At 35.7% G+C, this 19,644-nt stretch overlaps 1 protein-coding gene across 3 annotated transcripts in view; it reads left to right on the top strand.

Annotated features, from left to right (window-relative positions):
• Ack (activated Cdc42 kinase) overlaps nt 1-19,644 on the top strand; it is a 312,841-nt gene that overhangs the window by 149,210 nt on the left and 143,987 nt on the right. For all 3 annotated transcript variants that reach the window (XM_090401270.1, XM_090401268.1, XM_090401269.1), the window contains exon 7: nt 5,168-5,294. In XM_090401270.1, the coding sequence (XP_090257396.1) occupies nt 5,168-5,294 (127 nt within the window). The remainder of the gene's footprint in view (nt 1-5,167; nt 5,295-19,644) is intronic.

The following is a 19,644-nucleotide window of genomic DNA, read 5'->3' as shown; positions in this document are numbered from 1 at the left end:
TAGTTCAGAGAATACCAATTGAGGTAACCCCCCTCCCAAACCATTCACCTTTTTTTTCTGATCCCTGGATATTGAGGAATATTACCAGATTTTAAAGGAATGCACAAAATTAAATGTTAAAGAAATGAAGACAGTAAAGAACTAGATATGTCAAGTTTAAATGAAAAATTCCAGAAAGACAGAGAGGCAAATAGAAAGATATTGGCTTACAAATGAAGTGGATAATAAAACAATGATAAAAACAGAGAAATGAAATCCAGTTTCCTGATGGAAAGTCCAATAAAACCAGAACAAGTATCTAATTCTTGAGGGGGACTTACTTGATGTTCCTGACAAGGAAATCTGCTCTGCATTAAAAATTCAAGAAGTGACAGCTATAAGAAGAATGCCAGGAATCAGAAATATCATCCTTACATTATTTCTTCTTCTTCCTATCATAGATATTAGACTGAGTGGCCTGTTCCAGTCTCATGCCATTGCTTTCTTGGTCTCCCGATTCTTTTTCCATTTATTTTTAGATCTATATAGTATTTTTGTCAGTCTGCTATTTTCTGCTAGATTTAGATGTTCTAACCATTTTTGTTAGTCTTTTTAATTAGTTAATTGATTTTATATCCAGTTTTATATTATATTTTTAATAGAAGTTAATTCGTTTTATATCCAGGGATTATAAAATTTCCTCATTTGTTTTATGGTCCCTTGGTATATCTGGCTCTGTTTCTGAGAAATTTCATTTCTGCTGTTTGAATCCTTTTTTTTTTTTTGTCCATATTTTACTCTCATATAAAAATAAAGCTGGTTTAGACTGGATGTTATATACTCTGATTCTGGTGTGTTTTTTTTTTTGCACCAGGGATGACTTAAGTATATTATTTATTATGCCTTTTACTTGAATAAAATTCATTATTTTAATGGGTATCTGGAAAGTTCATCGAAAAGGCAATTAATCGAATGAACAATTCATCGAACAACAATTTGTCGAAAATGCAATTCATAGAAAAAACAATTCACTGAAAATTTTAACTTTTCGAAAATGTTATGATAAAAGTGATCCATTTAGAACAAATACTGAACCGTGCATAGTGAGATAGCATTGCTACTTTAATAGGGAATAATTATAGAACAATATGGTTACTTATTGTCTTTCTTGTCCGATAACTGCTTCATGTCTGTTCATGGGACTGATTTGCATGTTTCTGGGAGGAAAAGCCCAGCCTACGCAGGCTCCATTATTATTATTATTACTAGTAGTAATATGCGACTCCAATACAGCAATTATTATGGGATGAATAAAAGTTTCAAATAGCGAATCTGATTCAGATTCACTATTTGAAACTTTTACAAGAAGATGTCAAACCGTTCCAGTTTTCAGTTCAGCTATATTTGGGGCAACGAAGAAATAATATGTCCAAATTATGTATTACAATAACTCTCTGACTTAGCAGAATTAGTAGAAGTTACCGGTACAAGAAGCTGTCTGCACAGTTCAGTTTTTGTTTTAAATGATCACTTTTATCATAACATTTTCGAAAAAAGTTCCGAAATGATATTACCAATTCTGCTTTGGCTTGATCAATTTAATGAAATTTTAGTTTCATTTTTCAGTGAATTTTTTTTGATGAATTGCATTTTCGACAAATTGTTGTTCGATGAATTGTCTTTCGATTAACTGCTTTTTTGATGAATCTTCATGGAACCATTTTAATGTCTATATCTTTTTCATCTTCATATGATAAGTCACATCCCAGATATTTGAAATTATTTACTTGTTCTAATATTTTATTATCTATCACTATTTTACTTCTTATTGGGTTTTCTCCTTTGAAAGCCATTATTTTTGTCTTTACTTTTAGACATTCTCATATTATATCATATTGCACCTGAATGGATTTGGCATCAGGTGCCAAGAGAAATTATTTATTCGAATGAGACCTAATGTGGAGAGTCAGGGAAACTAGATCATCTTGGAAGGAATGCTTAGAATGTGTATGTATGTGCAGCTGGGATTTGTAGACATAATAGTGATACAAATGTTAATGAGCACAGTTATGAATCTGCTGAATGAATGGACTGCGCTTTGGTTTCAAGCATTTTGAGGGGAGGGAAAAGAGAAAGTTACTGAACTGGACCAGGCAGACTAGATTTAGGTATAAGAAAAAAGAAATGAGGCAGCTTGTTATGTTTATACACAAATGCCAGGAGCATTGGAAACAAAGTATTTGAGTTTGTTGCTTTGATTAATACATTTTTGCCTAAAATTACTGGCATTTGGAAAGCCTAGCTCTTAGAGTTGAATGTCATTACTGGAATTGAGTGCTATAGTATTTTTAAGAATGACAGAAGAGTTGGGGGTGGGGGTTTCTCCTGATGATATAAGATGACTTGAGTTCTGTTAGGATAGAAATGCATGAAAGCAGTAATGGTAATAATGTCCTAGTAACGCTTAGTTAGAGGTGTTATATGGGGATGAAGTTGAGGCTAACAGGATGGAAGATGTTGCTACAGACCTAAAAGTTCATTTGCTGGGGTTGAAGAAATGCACCACCAAATGATCCTGATGAGTACTAAACGAGTAATTATTATGAGTGAGTAGTTTAAATTATCCAAATATTGATTGGGTAGCTGAGAAAACTCATGAACAGAACAAAAAGAATTTATTGAGCTGTGAGAACTTTCTCAAGCAGCATGTGAAATAAGCAATTCGAGGACAAACAATGTTAGATTTGATCATAGCATGAGAAGTTGTCCAAGCTAAGGATGTGACTATTGTGCTACTAGTTGGTGACAGTGATCATTCAATACTGAGGAAGCAGCCAACTATATGGATGTTCCAGTCAGGACAGCTTGTATACTGAACTACAAATCTGAAAATTATGACAAACTCAGGAGAATGATACCATGTGTTGAATGGAAAGGATATCATTCTATGCTTTGAAAGGAAGCTTTGAAAACATGCTTAAAATGATGCAGTATCTGAATATGTCCCTAGAGTTTGAAGAACAAGTAGAATGGGAATGAAATGGGTGTTCATTTCCATTAAACAACAGATCCATAAGATGAAGATGATGTAGAAGGAATATCATGAGAGTAAGTTAGAGGAGTTATGAAATAAAGCTCAGGCCAGAAAAGTTACCAGTATTGTATGGCAAGATAAGTTGAAATATGAAAAGAAATTGCCTGCACAGCCTAAAGGCGATCCAAAAGAATTTTATCATTATGCTGCGAGCAAAAGAAAAAAATGAATACAAAAGAATAACTTTATTGACTGCAGCTAGACCCTAGTATCAGAACCAAATGCAGTTCAAATAATGAGTACTCACTTCACCAAGATCTATCAACCTGGTGTATGTAACATAGTACTACCTCCACATTGGATGAGGAGATAGAGGTGCATGGGAAGGAGGTCCTACATCTGTTGCATAACTTGGATAAGAATTCTGCAATTAGCTCAGATGGGATATCAAAAGGAATGTTCAGCTGAATTTGCTAGGCCCTTCGTTATGTTTGTATAATTTTAGTTTTATCTCATGAAAGATCCCATAGGAATGAAAAGAATATATGTATGATACCATTGCACAAGGGTGGCGCAAAGACTGAAGTGTCTAACTATTGACCTATCAGTATTTCTGGAGTAATTGTGAAGATTTTAGTGAAGTTGGTAATAACTCTCATACAGAAATGGGTAGACAAACAAGATATACTTTGCAAGGAACAACATGAGTTTACTAAAGGGAGGTCATGTCTGAGCAATTTGCTCATATTTTATAATAATGTTATGACAAGAGTTCGATAAAGGGAATGAATACACTATGATACTGTTGGACTTTGCCATGGCATTTGATAGGATACCACACAAAAGACTGTTGCATAAACTAGAGAATATGGGATTAGGTATAAACTATTAGCTGGATAACTGAGTGGCTGATGGATAGGTATCATAAAGTGGTACAATATATGGAGGATGTGAATCTGCCAAATTTAAGGTGACATGTGTTGTGCCCCAGGGATCAGTCCTTGGACCTTTGTTGTGTAATCTATACATTAATGATATTGGAAATTGGCTGACAGGTGATCCTCAGTTGTTTGCTGATGATGCAAAGATAGGTAGGGCATTCAGAGATGTTGCTCATATATACATATATATAATTAGCATTTACAGGGCGATTTGAATAGGCTAGAAATGCGGGCCAATATCAGGTGTTAACATAAAAGTTGATCTGTGTTTTAAAATCACAGTTGTATATATTTCTACCCTCTATAGGAACAGTGTTTAGATTTGGTAAGTGTTGTTATCACTTCCTGCCATTTAGTATCCATTTTTTATGGTTTTAATATAGTTTATAAAAAGTCCTCATTTCAATTAACATAGTTAATAAATTGATTTGTTTTACACAGCTAGCATTTAGAGTGTTTCACTAAATAGCTGCTTGTTTTTCTCAGTTTTTAACTTCCTAGAGACTTACTTTGGTTTGGGAAAAAGAATTTCTCCTTATGGATAATTCCTCAATTAATGATATCATTATGATGATTATGAGAACTTGGACATTAATGATATTGGAAATTGGCTTTGACATTAATGATATTGGAAATATCATCATCAAAAAAAAAAAAAAAATGTTGGCCTCATGAATAATAGTATGGCCAACAACTGAATTAATGAAATCTTTCTTCCTGAACAAATGCATTCATTCAGAAAAACAATTTTTTTTTATTGTTTCAAATGCACAAGGTGAACTGCTTAGTTTACTTATGGATAAGTATGACAGAAGTAATGCGCTGAGAGTGGAGGGTTATATCTAGAAGGTGTGTGAGGGAAAAGAGAAAATGCCATTGAGAAAGAAATACAGAAAATTATGAAATTTTCATTGTGAACATGTCAAAAAATCTGTAGAATGAAATTTATTTGGTACTAAAAATAATTAATGAGTGTGCACATGTCAGGTTTATAACATTAATGGCATTGTTTAAATTATAATCTCGGGAAACAATTAAAAAAAAAAAAAGAACAGCAGATAAGATACAAAGATGTAACAAGTATTTGATTGAAACTTGTTGTTTTTCTACTCACTTATTTGGTGTGTAGCTTTCATGATTGGTAAGATTTATAAAAACAAATTTGAAGCTGCTGTGGTAAACAGATCGTGTTGTTTGACTATTTTCACAACAGGTGTGCACCAGAAAGTTTAAAGACTCGCCATTTTTCTCATGCAAGTGATGTGTGGATGTTTGGAGTAACTACATGGGAAATGTTTACTTTTGGAGAAGAGCCTTGGGTAGGATATACTGGATCTCAGGTGGGTGTAGTGTATATTCTGCACATCAGTTTATTTTGTATTATATTGAGATTTTGTAAAGATTTGCAAATACTTTTACTGAAAAATAACTTTTAAATAAATTATGTCTGTGTGTTGTTCTGTATTCTGCATATTATGCTAAATAACCTCCTTCAAACCTTGTTGGATAAGTGAGTAAATACCTAATTTCAGAAGACTTCATTAAAAGACTTTATTTATTTATTTTGATAATGACAATGATGTTAATTATATTTTACAGCTTTAGCTTTTGTTAACTTACTTTTCATAGTGCTAAACACATTTAACTAGTATGCATAGAATAATAGATAAATAAATAATAAATGAGGAATTAAAAAAATGTTGAGACAGTGTAATCATACTGACTTGAGCTAGAAAGCCTAAGTGAAGCTTTCTTTAACTGGTAATTAGCTTACAGAATTAACAACGCATATAAAGGATATTAATTAAAGGCAACTTTAATGAATAACTTCAATATTTCAGCAACGTCACGTTGCCATCTTCAGGAACATAAAAATATGGTAAGTGCATGCAGGCACTAACAAAAGCAAATGAGGAAGAAGGCAAGAAACTAATATTGTTCCTAAAGTCTTAACGGTGCCCTCTGCCTGGCTAATTTGGTTGTTTTGGCTGTTGGGCTGAAGTTCTCATAATGTAAGTCTCCCAAATTTTAGGGTAGTTTCATGCACCCAAATTTGTTGAGGTTTGGAACATTTTTTAGAGCTGCTGATGATTCCTTGAATAATCTTTCATACTTAAACTTGTTGCGGTGTATTATTTTAGTTTTCTTCTAACGAATTCTATGGTGGGTATCTAAGGCATGGTCTGCCAGCCCAGAGCGGCTGTACTGGTGAAACCGGATGTAGTCTTTGTGTTCTGAAATCCTGATATTTGCTGTCCTGCCTGTTTGGCCAAAGTAGGACAATTTGCAGCTGCAAGGGACCTGGTATATATATTTTTGTGTTCCTGAGGATGGCAACGTGACGTTGCCGAAATATTGAAGTTATTCATTAAAGTTGCCGTTAATTAATATCCTTTATATGCGTTGTTAATTCCGTAAGCTAATTACCAGTTATGTATGACCAACGTATAAGCCTTGCAACTTGAAGCTTTCTTTAGTTTCTTATGTAGACAGTAGGATTAACACTTTTGGCAGAAAGGCTTATACGTTGGCTATTTGTCTCTATATTTTTTTAAGGAAATTACAACCTAAATTAATTATTAATTATAATAAATTTAATATTTCCGATATTTCAGAAATATTAATTACATTAATTACAAAGTCACATTGCCATCATCAGGAAACACAATACAGTATGATATGTGCATGCAGCCACTAACAGTAGGTAAATGAGGCTGAAACAGGGCAGCCAAAGTTGAGCCTAAAGTCTTAAATAGTTCTTCTTCTTCTGGGATATATATATATATATATATATATTGCTCCCACCCACAAACTGTGATTTGCACACCTGTAGTACATTTTGTATCTTGGATACAAAATGCAGATTTTTATTTTTTTTTGTATCAGTTTTATATTTTTTTCTGTTTTTAATTTATTATTTACATAGTTTGGAAACCCTGATATAGAGACGAAACAAAACTTTTTCAAGCCACTTCAGACCTCCAATAAGTGGGGCAGTGGTGTCATGCTGGGCACTCCTCAGCCAAACTTTTTGAGGTTTGGGTAGTTTAGTAAGAATGAGAGAGAGAGAGAGATTCTAGAAATAATCTCCTGTACGTATATTTGTTGAGATGCAGTAGAGTGGCTTTCTTCCATTGCATTTTGTGCTGGGTGTCCAGAGCATGGTCAGCAAGTCCTGAGTGGCTGTAGTCATTGTGTTTGGCAATTCTTCTATTAGCCATCCTGCTTGTTTGCCTATAATAGGAAACTGCAATATGGGATTATAAAAACCCTAAATAACAGGGCAAAATTAATCAGTTCTGGTACCCTCACTACCAAACTTGATAAAATTTTCCACACCTTCTTAGCCAGTGGTTGAAACTCCCCCCCCCCTCCCCCTCTTTCAGAAAACAGACTACACCAAATCTGCCTATCACCACTCATTTCACATATGGGATACATCAGAAAAACTAACAAAAAATCCTAAAATATATACAGGTATCCCTTGCTTAACACGGGATTTGATATACGCGGTAAGAGTTTTGATTAACGCGCCTTTAACCATGCGGAGCTCGCAGCTGATATTCTTACACAATTCAGTAGCTTGGAGGTCATCAGTAGCTCTGCATTCATATGTTACGAGTGATATTCCGCACTGTTTTTTGCTGTCAGTTTAGTTTAACACATGTTATATAAAGGTTTGTTATATTTGAATGTAAATTGTATCTGAGAGATTGTGCAACCACCAATGTCAATATAGTATGGTTTAGTTGTTGTTTTTTATTCTTTACTCAATAATTTCTAGATCATAACTGAAAATAAATAAACCATCATGTATTTCTGATGGAGAAGGCATATAACCGGGTTCCTCGGGATAAGCTTTGGCAAGTAGTACAGGAGTATGGAGTGGATGGTCAACTATTAGCTGCCATCAAGTCCCTGTATGAATGCCCAGAGTTTTGTGTCAGGGTAAACAGCACAAAGTCTGAACCTTTCACAGTCTCCGTTGGCCTCCGCTAAGGGTGTGTTCTGTCACCCCTCCTTTTCATAATATTTATGGACTGGATCAATAGGCACAGCCGAGGCAGTGAGTGTGTCAGAATTGGAAAATGTAGCATTGGACGTCTGCTTTTTGCAGATGACCTAGTTCTGCTTAGCTCTTCCACAGATGACCTCCAGCGGACCCTGGATAGGTTTGTAGCTGTTTGTGCAGACGCCGGAATGAAGATCAGTGTGGCCAAAACTGAAACGTTTGTGGTCTCAAGACAACCATCCCAGTGCACTCTAAATGTAAGTGGAGTCCCAATGAGACAGGTGGAGAAGTTTAAATACCTTGGGTCCATATTCGTGAATATGGAAAATGGGACGTAGAGCTAGATACTCGAATTGGCTTAGCAAGCTCAATATTGCGGGAGCTTGGCCGTTCGGTAGTATTGAAGCGGGAGTTAAGCCAGAAGGCAAAGCTGGCTGTCTTCAATACAGTCTATGTCCCCATCCTCGCCTATGGTCATGAGAGTTGGGTAATGACCGAAAGAATGCGGACACGAATCCAAGCGGCTGAAATGAGGTTCTTTCGAGGGATTGCGGGGCTGACAAAACTTGACAGAGTCAGAAGCTCTGCAATTTGGGAAACCCTCAATACTCAACCGCTGCTTCTCTTTGTTGAGAGATCACAGTTACGCTGGTACGGGCACCTGGTCAGAATGCCACAAGAGAGGCTCCCTCAGCAGGCCCTCTTTGCCAAGCCAGAGGGTGGGAGGCCATGTGGAAGGCCAAGGACTCGCTGGATAGACTATATCCAAAACCTTGGGTGGACACGTTTGGGAATTCCACCAGAACACCTGAGCTTGGTGGCAGAGGATCGTGACCATTGGAAGTTCCTCTTGCAGCTTTTGCCCCCACAACCCAATTAGGAAGAGTGGGTCTTGAAGATGTATGTATGTATTTCTGAAATAGAGAGCCAAGGGCTTATTTATCATACATATCCTCTAGGACAGTGATTCCCAAACTGTGGGCGTGGCCCCCTTGGGGACCATAGGTTTTGTTGAGGGGGTTCGTGAAATAATGAAAACAAATTTAAAATGTTTTAAGACTAAGTAGATTTTTTTTTATCTTAAAAGAACCGTATTTAATTTTTATTATTTATTATTTCTTTTTTGTTATTTTTTATATTTTAATGGAAAAAATCACATATTGGTGTTGGTTCACAAATTTTGCTTCCTGCATATTTCGGCGCTTAATAAATATTAGTAAATATATGCTATTTATATATAAGTTTCATTTCAAAGCAGAAATCTAAGAATTGAAGTTTCAAACATTTCCTGATGTTGACTTTTTGTGTAGCAGTATTTAAACACATCCATCACATTAAATTGTTATTAAACTTCTTTTATGTTTTTCATTCTTTCTTTATTACTAATCGTTTTAAGTTTCATGTGCTTGTACAATATATCTATCTGTATAAAAATATGAGATAATGTGCCATGTCAAATGTGTATGTAAGATGCTAAAAATGTAATATTTGCATTTGATTTTTGCAATATTCACTGTGTATGTTTTGTATTGAATATAAATACAATAAATATTATAATAATATATGTCTATATTGTGATTTTTTTCAAGGGAGGGTGAAATATTTTAATTTTTCCAAGGGGGGGGGGGCTCTGACATCCAGAAGTTTGGGAAGCACTGCTCTAGGAGATGTGCTTTACATTATGGAAAATACTAAGGAAGGTGATCTGGAGCTTACCCCACCTTTACTACAAGTTGCCCATAAGGTTGCTTATACTTGCATCTGCCGAAATGTTTAGTTTCTATATATTCGGCACATGTACTTTCTAAATTCGGCTATGAAATAATGTTGGATTCAATATCCACTTAATTTGTATCATCATGTATTATATTTGCAGTGTTTTTTCTTTATGTTTCATTGCTTGTTTGCCGAGGTCTGGAGAGTCATTTTGCTTGTTATCGTAGAATTTATGCCGATAAGAAAAAAATAAAACTGTTCAAATGACTCTTGATAACTTCTTTTGATAAAAAATTGCAGTAAATAATGTAGGTACAAGTATTTCTTCAACATTTACTTTGCATTCATTTGTTCTTTCCTAAAAGAATACCATATAATTGTAATTTGTGATTTGTAATTTTAATTTTTTATGGACGAATTGTAATTTTTGCCATTGATTATTAAATTTGATTAATGCGATTTTGATATACGCTGTAACATCGAGGGATTAATTAACCACGTTAATCGAGGGATACCTGTATGTATGTGTGTATGTGTATATATATGTATATATATATATATGTATGTATGTATTCCCAAGCTTCTACTCGGTTGTAATGGTACATTTTAAAGAGTAAATATTTAATGACTTAAACCGAGATAAAATATGACGTTTTAATGAAAATGATACAAGATACAACTAGTTTCAGCCTTTTACAGCCTTCTTCAGGTATCCACTAAAGGTAGAACACAGTAATAAAAATTGAAGTTGCAAAAAATTGAGAAGGTTACAGGCAAAAAATGCAATACATAATTGACACAAAAACGTTGTATTTTTCAAGTTGTTCTATCTAGTGCGCTATTGTTTGTTGCATGCGAGCTTGCAAGTTCTCGTGAACGCCAGTATTGAACAATTGCAGTATGGCTATCAGGGATGTTGTAACTCAAATTGTTGTTCAAATGTTTAGGATTAAGGAGGATTTCCCTGGACTCCATGATTTTCCTTTCAATCTCATCACTGCAGTGAAAAATGTTTTTGGATTTATCTCAGCAAACTGAGTGACTCTGTAGATCATCATGAGGATTGTTTGAGAAAAGAACATGATTGGATAGGGCATATGCATATGATCTTTTATAGGAGATGTTTCTCTTATGCTCCTTTATACGAAGTTCAACAGATTTGTTAGTCTGTCCAAAATAAGGAATATTACAATCGCACCACAACTTGTAAACACCTGGATATTTCAGGTTGTGATGAATAGGCTTCGGATGGCTTATAAGAAAACGGACTTTAGGGAGTGTAGTGAAAAACGTCCTGATGTTGTATTTTTTAAGGTCTTTAGCTAATTTATTGGAGACTGAACTAATGTAAGGTATTGAGATGCTACCTTTAAAATCAGTAGTTTCCATAGTACACTGCCTAGGAGGATCCAGAAGAAATTTCTTAATCGTTTTTTCAGAATATCCATTTTGTTTAAAGATAAGAGAAAGGTGATTAATTTCTTATTTGAACTCATCTGATTCATTTAAAAGAGCGCGTGCGCTGTGTCCCAAGGTAGAAATAGTTCCGGGCTTTTGTGGTGGAAAGTGATGAGATTGACAGTGAAGATATCTGTTAGTATGAGTGAGTTTTCAGTATAATAGAGATTTTAAATCTATCAGAGCATTGTGTAAGAAATACATCTAGGAATGGAAGGCAGTTATTTCGTTCTAGTTCAGCAGTGAATTTTATATTAGAATGCTGGTTGTTAAGATGATGAAGAAAATCCATGAGAGATGTGTGTCCGTGACTCCATATGATGAAAATGTCATCAACATAACGTCTCCAAAGTTTCGGCTTAAGTGAGAAGGACGATATGGCTTTCGTTTCAAAATCTTCCAGGAAAATGTTTGTCCACTATATATATATATATATATATATATATATATATATCTATTAATATATATATATATATCAATTAACCAGAATCCACTATATATATATATATATATATATATAGTGGATTCTGGTTAATTGGGACTAGAACACTTTGTCCCAATTAAGTGACTTCCCCAATTATGCAAAATTTTATGGAAAAGCTAAAATATCACAAAAAGTTAAAAATATTTTAAAATAGACAAACCTTCAGTCTTTGTTAACCATGTTATTATTTAAAAAAGCTAAATGTACACATATGTATCATATCTCTAAAGAGGCTTATTATACACAAGTATTTATTAAAGAATCATATTTTCCCCTAAAAATTATTTTAGAGACATTTATTGAGTGTGTACCCTAATGTCTTCCCTTTCTAGGCAACTGAACAAAATCAGCACAGGTATCTAATTCAGATAAAGGACTGTCTTCATTGTCTTCTTGCATAAAGTAGCATCGTAATTCATCAATAAATTTTTTGACTTCCTGGTTTGTCTCTCGCTCATGTTCAGGTGTGTCATCCTCATTACTTTCCTTGTTTTCTGGGGTCTTCAGGTGTTTTGTTGCAGTTTGTTCAACAATTGCAACCTCACAATCTTAGTTTTCATTGTAACATTGAAGGCTATTGTAAATGCATAAAAACTCTTTGTAGTTTCTGATATGTTGCAGTGTTTCGAAATGATTTCATTATCAGTCATATCTTGCACTTCCTAGTCTGAATTCTTAAAACCACAATGAGCAAAGTTTTCAATTGTGTTGCTGCTTATTTCTTGCCAATTATCAGCAACAAATTGTACTGGCTGTAAAATGGTAACCATTGCACTGATTTCTTTGGCCCTTGAATTTGACGTCAGTAGATTTTTTTCGATTTGTTTAAGGATGTAGTGTACCAACTGTCTTCAAATTTTTTGTGATTCCCATCTCCAGTGGCTTTATCAGGGATGTAGTGTTAGCAAGACAAAAATTCAAGTTGAATGTTTTACAAACAATCTAATTGAGGGTGTGCCACACAGTTGTCCAGAAGCAAAAAAAATGTTCTTGAATTTTGTTGCAATTCTGCATCCCAATTCATTAGCTATTCCTGAAAAATAACAGAAGTTATCCATGCATTCTTGTTGGCATAATACAGAACTGGCAGACTATCCATTTTAAGCCCTTTAAAGCATCAAGGTTTTGCACTTTTTCCAATAACCATTAGCTTCTGTTTGTCACTTCCTGACATATTACAGCAGTGGTTCTTAACCCGGTGTTCTGTGAACTGGTTACAAGTGTTCTGCCGGTGAAAGATGTCACATAACACAATTCTGAGTATAATTGGCTACTCTGAATAAAAATGTCTAGGGAATTATTTCCATCATAACAGAACAAACAATTAACAATATTGGAAAAAAAGATTTCAAGTTACTTTCCTTCCTTAAATACACACAATTATGATTCGATACGAAATCCATTTGTCATAGTTAATACATCGAGTTGGGAATTTTCGTTACAAGAAGAAGAACAATTTGTTACCTTGTCAATGGATGGTACTCTAAAAATGAAATTCTCTGAAATAACTCTTGAGGAATTTTGGATTTTTGTCCAAGCCGAATACCCAGCTCTCTCAACAAGGGCACTGAAAATGTTGTTAAAGTTTTCAACAGCATATTTGTGTGAGTTCGGTTTCTCAATATTAACCCATATAAAAACTGAAAAGTGTGAAAGACTTACTAATATGGACAAGGAGATGAGTGTAGCTATATCACATATTAGACCTGATATTGCTGAAAGCTGACACACTCAAGTATCGCATTAAAATAAGTTCCATTTTTATAAAATGCAAGTTCATGCATATTTTTATTATTAGTTTTATGACCCTAATGCTCTTGGTTTTCCCCAAATTTTTCTTATAATCAAAAGTGTTCCGTGACTTCGAAAAGGCTAAGAACCACTGTGTTACAGTATCACAACACAGTAATGCGATCCATTGCTTTTTTTTTTAACCTGACAGTGCTGCAAGTTTATACTCAGGGAACCACTTGGTGTGGCATGTTAAAACAGGCCTGCTTTTTCAGCATCATAGATTTTATTCAAGACTAAAACTTCTATAGCAATTTGAGTAATTTAGTTGATTTTCACTGTTCAGCGTTTGCATTATCAGCACTGTCCTTCTCATCATGTACCTTCTTAAATTTTATTTCATGATTGGTTTTCCATTGCAATAACCAAGCATCTGTAGTATTAAAACTGACACTAGCTAACTACTGATTTGGTTTCTAACATTTGGCAATTAACATGCATGCCATGTCCAGTTACCATAGAGAACTATTGATTGAGAGCCTCCTCGATGTCTGGAAACTTGCCTTCTCGCTCTGTTTTTGGGATTTTCCCTGCTGTCTGTCACACGATGCCCATTCTTTGTCCTTCTGGCCTAACAAATATGCAAATGTAGATTTTGGAACACCGGTTATCTCTGCCAGCTGATAGTTATCGTTAGTGTTAGATGGTTGGCTTGTTATTTTGTCAAGTGAGTCAATTTTATCTGCTAATGGTAGATCTTGATAGGGGGCCTTTAAAAAAAAAAAATTAAATTGCTAAACTGTTTGTTACACTTTTTACTGTTTTAATCAAAAGTACGCTACCTAGCAGTCACTGTAAGTAGAATCATTACACTGTCAAAATATATGCATCCTCTCTACTCTGTATCGTGGTGCTGACTGACAGCAACACTCTATGCAACTCGCTAGACGTGCACCATCTACCTCCCACTGTCCCAATAAAGCAGCAAGGTTGCCCAAATAAGTGAAGCAACTTTGGGTTATATTCTCGATTTCTTTCTGTTCTTCAATATTTGTCCCAAATAAATGGCTGTCCCGATTAATGTATGCCCCAACTAACTGGAATGTACCGTATATCACAACTACTTAGAGCATATAGAAAATTGGCATCCCTTATCTGCTCCACCGAAGATGAATCACAACATCTAGACCTGCCAGGTGGTTACCAAGTTCCTTACAGTTGCAAATTGTCCTATTATGGACAATCAAGCAGGACACCCAATATCAGAATTGCCAAACACAAGGACTATATCTGGATCCATCCACAATTATATCCACTTGGGACTTGCTGACCATTCTATGGAAACTTAGCACAAGATATGCTGGAAGAAAGCCACTCGACTGTATCTCAACAAATATAAGTACAAGAGATGAGAGAGAGAGACACTCTCTCTCTCTCTCATCCTTAAGAAACTACCCAAATCAGCATCATCAGAGCACAACATACTTGTACATGCAACAGTAAGTAAAACAATACAATTGCAATGGACAAAAGATCTAAAGTCCTATTTTGGTGCCCTCTAATGTTGTAAAAAAAAAAAAAACATTACAGCTATGTGGGAGTTGCTCTTAGGATGACAGTCTCCCAAATTTTTGGCAAATTAATGCAACCATATTTGTTCAGGTTAGGAGAATTCTTCAAAGCCATTGCTGACTCAAAAAATAATCTTTCATATCTGTAACAACTCCTAAATAGCACATTCGTTTTCTTCCATCTAATCCTGTGTGAAGTGGTGTCCGTGAAGTGTGGTCTGCCAGTCCTGACTTGCCTAACAAAGAGAGTCAGGTAAACTAAATTATAATAGGAGGAATAGTGAAAATATGTGTGTGAGAGTGACATTGTTATGTAACTGTCTTAATGATGGGTATTGGCATCATCATGGAAATGATTAGGAGGAGAGAATAATTTCGACTTTGTGTTCATCCAGTTCATACTCATCAAATGTGTGCAAAGATATCTGCTTATATTTAAGGCACTAGTAAAGAACAGAGCTCTTCAAGTTGTTCAACTCTGTCACACACACTATATAGACAAGAGTATACAAAAGAACATGCAGGTAGCTTATTATGTCTGCACACTAATGCTATAAAAAAAAAAGGGGTAGAGTTTGTTGCATTTGTCATATATTCGGACCTCAGATTGTAGGAATTAGTGAGAGCTGGCTATCAGAATCAGATATGCTAACTGGTATCAAGTATAAAGGATACAGTATTTTTAGGAAGGATAGACAGGATAGGAGAGGAGGAGCATGCTGCTAATGATATCAGATGCCTTGAATCCAGTTAGAGGTGATACCTATGACTGCAGTACTAGTAACAGTTTTTCATATGGCAGTGAGTTTGAAGCCATATAGTGTGAGGTGAAATCTAACAAGATGAAATACATAGCAGGGTGTTGTTATAGACCTGGTGGATCAGTTTCTAGTGATGAAGAAACACATCACCCAATAGAGAGATGATGGGTGCAAAAAGAGTAATCATAATGGGGGGGCTTTAATTATCTAAACATTGATTGGGTAGCAGTAACATCTCATGAGAAGAATGAACCTGAATTTATTGAACTGTTGCTAGACAACTTCTTCAAGTAGCATGTGACAAAAGGAACTCGAGGTCAAAGAGTGTTAGATTTGATTATAATGTCAGAGAATGTTTCAGTTAAAGACAACTATTCTTCTTCTGGTTGGTGACAGTGATCATGTGGTACTCACTTGGGAAGTGGCTAAGTTTATGAATGTTCCATTCAGGTAAGGTTACATGCTGAACTACAAAGCAGGAAATTATGGCCAACTCAGGAGTATACTGAGTTCAGTGCAATGGTATCAGTTGCTGGATGGTAAGAATATCGACAGTGAATGGGAAGCATTTAAAAAATACTTAAATGATGCAATATGTGCCTCGAGAGTTCAAAGGAGGAATAGGGTAGGAGTCAAGCGGATGTGATCTTATCAAGCAAGAGCTTCATAAGAAAAGATGATGTGGAAGGAATACCGTGCCCATAAGTATGATGTTTGTTATAAAAATTATAAGCAGCAGGTCAGAAGAGTTACAGTTGTTGTATGGAAAGCTAAGTCTGAATATGAAAAGAAACTGGCTCTGTAAGCTAAAGATAACCTCAAAGAATTTTATCAATATGCTTGCAAGTAAAGGAAAGAATGAATATGAAAGAAGAACTCTACTGAATGCAGAAGTTGTTCAACTAATGAACGCTCATTTTTCTAAAAGCATATCAACTTGGTGTATGTAACATTGAGCTCACTGCTGCCTCCAGGATGAAGAAACTTGGGTGTATGAGGAAGAGGTATTAGAGCTGTTGCACAAACTGAATAAGAATTCAGCAATAGGGACTGATAGGATATCGGCTCAGGTGCGAAAATAGTGTTCATCTGAACTATCTATTCCTTTAACTAGGCTGTATTATATGAGTCCCAGAACAGGATTTCAGTTGATGGAATTTTTTATTTTATGGAGGGTGGGGAAAGAACTAAAAGGCATTCTTGGAAGCTGAGAATGAATGCTGTTAAGAAGAGACTCGGATCTAGATTTTTCCTCTCATAGAGTGGTGTGTGATTGGAATGGATTGCCATGGGATGTTGTGTGTGCATGCAGTGAATGAATTCAAGAACAAGCATGATATCTGATGTGTGTAGTTTGTGGACTCCCTCAATGATTCTCTGACTCCCTGCAGGTCTCTCTCAATAATAATAATATAAACTATTGGCTTGAATAAGTGGGTGGCTGATGGACAGGTATCAGAAAGTGGTATATATGGGGGATGTGAATCTGCTAGAATTAAGTTGACTAGTGGCATGCCCCAGGAATCAGTCTTTTGACTATTGTTGTTTAATCTATACATTAATGATAGAAGATCTTCAGTTGTTTGCTGATGATGCAAAGATATGCTGGGCAATCAGTGATGCTACTAATATACAGCATTTACTAGGTGATTTGAATAAGCTGGAAGTGTGGGCAAATGGTAATTATCAGTTCATTGTTAGTAAGTGTAAAATTATGTACTTTGGAATAATGATATCCAACAACATATTATGTTGGTGGAATTATGCTTGGAGTAACTAACAAGGCTAAAGATCTTGGAGTTATGGTGGATAGAATATTGAATTTCAAAGGTTGCAAATACAACCCAGAGGATAATTGCAGTGGTGAAATGAATGTTGACATGAAAGAATAATGGAGGACATTTTGCCTCTTTACAAGGCATATGACTGTACCTGGAGTATTGTGTTCAAATTGGTCTCCTGGATTCTGGATAAAGAAGCTGTGTGGAAAGTTACTCAAGTTACAAAGACAATATCAGAATTGTGAAATGTAGATTATTAGGATAGTTTCAGAGTATACGAACTGCAGATACTGGTAGACAAAATCACCATTTTGGGTAGATTTATGCTTGGAAAGCACGAATCTGCACAAGAACATGTAGAACCAAGGCTCACTGCACGGGTTTCCATGGTAGGGCACCAGTATGCGAGCCAACCCAAACCAACATGCAAGCCTCATCTTCAGCGGTTTAAAGAACATGTTCAGTGGGACATGGAAGCTTGGAAAGCTGTGTATGGAGCAAAAAAGAAAGAGGGGGTGATATGATAGAGGTCTATAAACTTTTGAGAGGTACTATACAATATGGGATGATAAAATTTTTCATTATATGGAAGGTAGAGAGAGGTAATGGGGAAATCTATGAAAGTAAAGTTTATGTGCAGTGGGGTAAGATCTAGATTTTTGTCTCATAGAGCTGTGGGTGAAACAGTTTGCCTTTTGAAATATTGAGGGCATCTACTGCAAATGAGTTTAATAAAAGGTATGACAGCTGGTGTGGGTGATGTATGGCCTACCTTGATGAATCCTTGACTTCCTAGGGTCTAATAATGCACACACACTGCTTGGAAAGAAGTCAGCAGACATCCCATGAACAAAGTGTATCATGCCATGTAACGAGTCACGTGTTTGTAGCTAGTATAAATTGTAGGAATATGACTTCTCCCAAGTCAGTGCAACTGTGTCTGGGTGAAATGGCTGTGAGAAGGAAACTCACGGGGTTTGAAAGAGGCATTGTGATGGGATGCCATGTTGCAGGCCTATCTGTTCAGCAAATTGTTGACAAATTGGGCCATCCCAGGTCAACAATTGAGTGATACAATACTAAGATAGAAGTGCAGGGAGTCAATTGCGAGTGCTACCCACAGTGGATGATCCACCACATTCATTGAATGTGACCATAGTTTGCTATGAAGGATAATATGTAAAAACTGCCATTTGTTCTCTGACATGTTGAATGCAGAGTTTGGGTATTGACTGGAACACAAATCTGCAGAAAAACAGTCAGATCTGAGGCTCACAACATTAGTTTCCATGGTAGGACTGCAATATGCAAGCCCCACATTAATTGAACCAAACATGCATTAGTGTTGTTTTCAGTGGTGCAAAGAGTGATGTTATGGAGTGACACATAATGCTATGCCCTCTACTGAACAGATGAATGGATGTGGTTATGCAGTGAATGTCTTTTACCAGAATGCATAATTCCAGCTATGAAATTTGGTGGCAGTGTGATGGTATGGTCCTATTTTTCCTGGTTTGACCTTGGACTTCTTTTTGTGGTGCCACAAACATTGTTACTCTGAGAGGTACCTGAATATTCTGGATAGTGCAATGCTTCCTACTTTGTGGTGTTTCCAGAACTGGCCATTGTCTCTTGAAATCATAAAGCTGCTGGTGTAACTTCACGGTTTGTGGAAATGAATGTTGCCACATTTTTCTGGCCTCCACAGATCCCTGATCTCAGCCCTATTGAATCTCTGTGGGATGAACTGGAGTATGAGGTGAGTTCAAGGGATGTTCACCCTACAACAATCCAGTACCTCATTACATACCTACAGGAAGAATGGTCCAAAATTCCCATTGATCGGTACATATGCTTGTGGAAAGTAGTTCCCTTAGGATTTCCAACATCGCAGCAAGAGGAGGTTCTACATCTTATTAAGATGGATGCCATGACTGTTTGTTCCTCACACTATGGTGTCTGTTGACTTCTTTCCAAGCAGTGTGCATATATACAAGTGATCATAATTAAACTTTCCATATCCAGAGCCTTATGTAGCTCGATCTAACAACTGGAAAGTCACCAAATTTACTAGGGAGACTAATCAAGACATGAGAAAAAGCATTCCACAAAAAAAAAAAAAAAAAAAAAAAAAAGAGAAAAGAAATAAAAAAATAAAGAAAATAACAGTTACATC

This window comes from Typopeltis vanoorti, chromosome 12, assembly GCF_054136105.1.
Source record: "Typopeltis vanoorti isolate ZY-2024b chromosome 12, IOZ_Tvanoo_1.0, whole genome shotgun sequence".
Taxonomy (NCBI): domain Eukaryota; kingdom Metazoa; phylum Arthropoda; class Arachnida; order Uropygi; family Thelyphonidae; genus Typopeltis; species Typopeltis vanoorti.
This window is presented reverse-complemented; position numbering and strand designations above follow the sequence as displayed.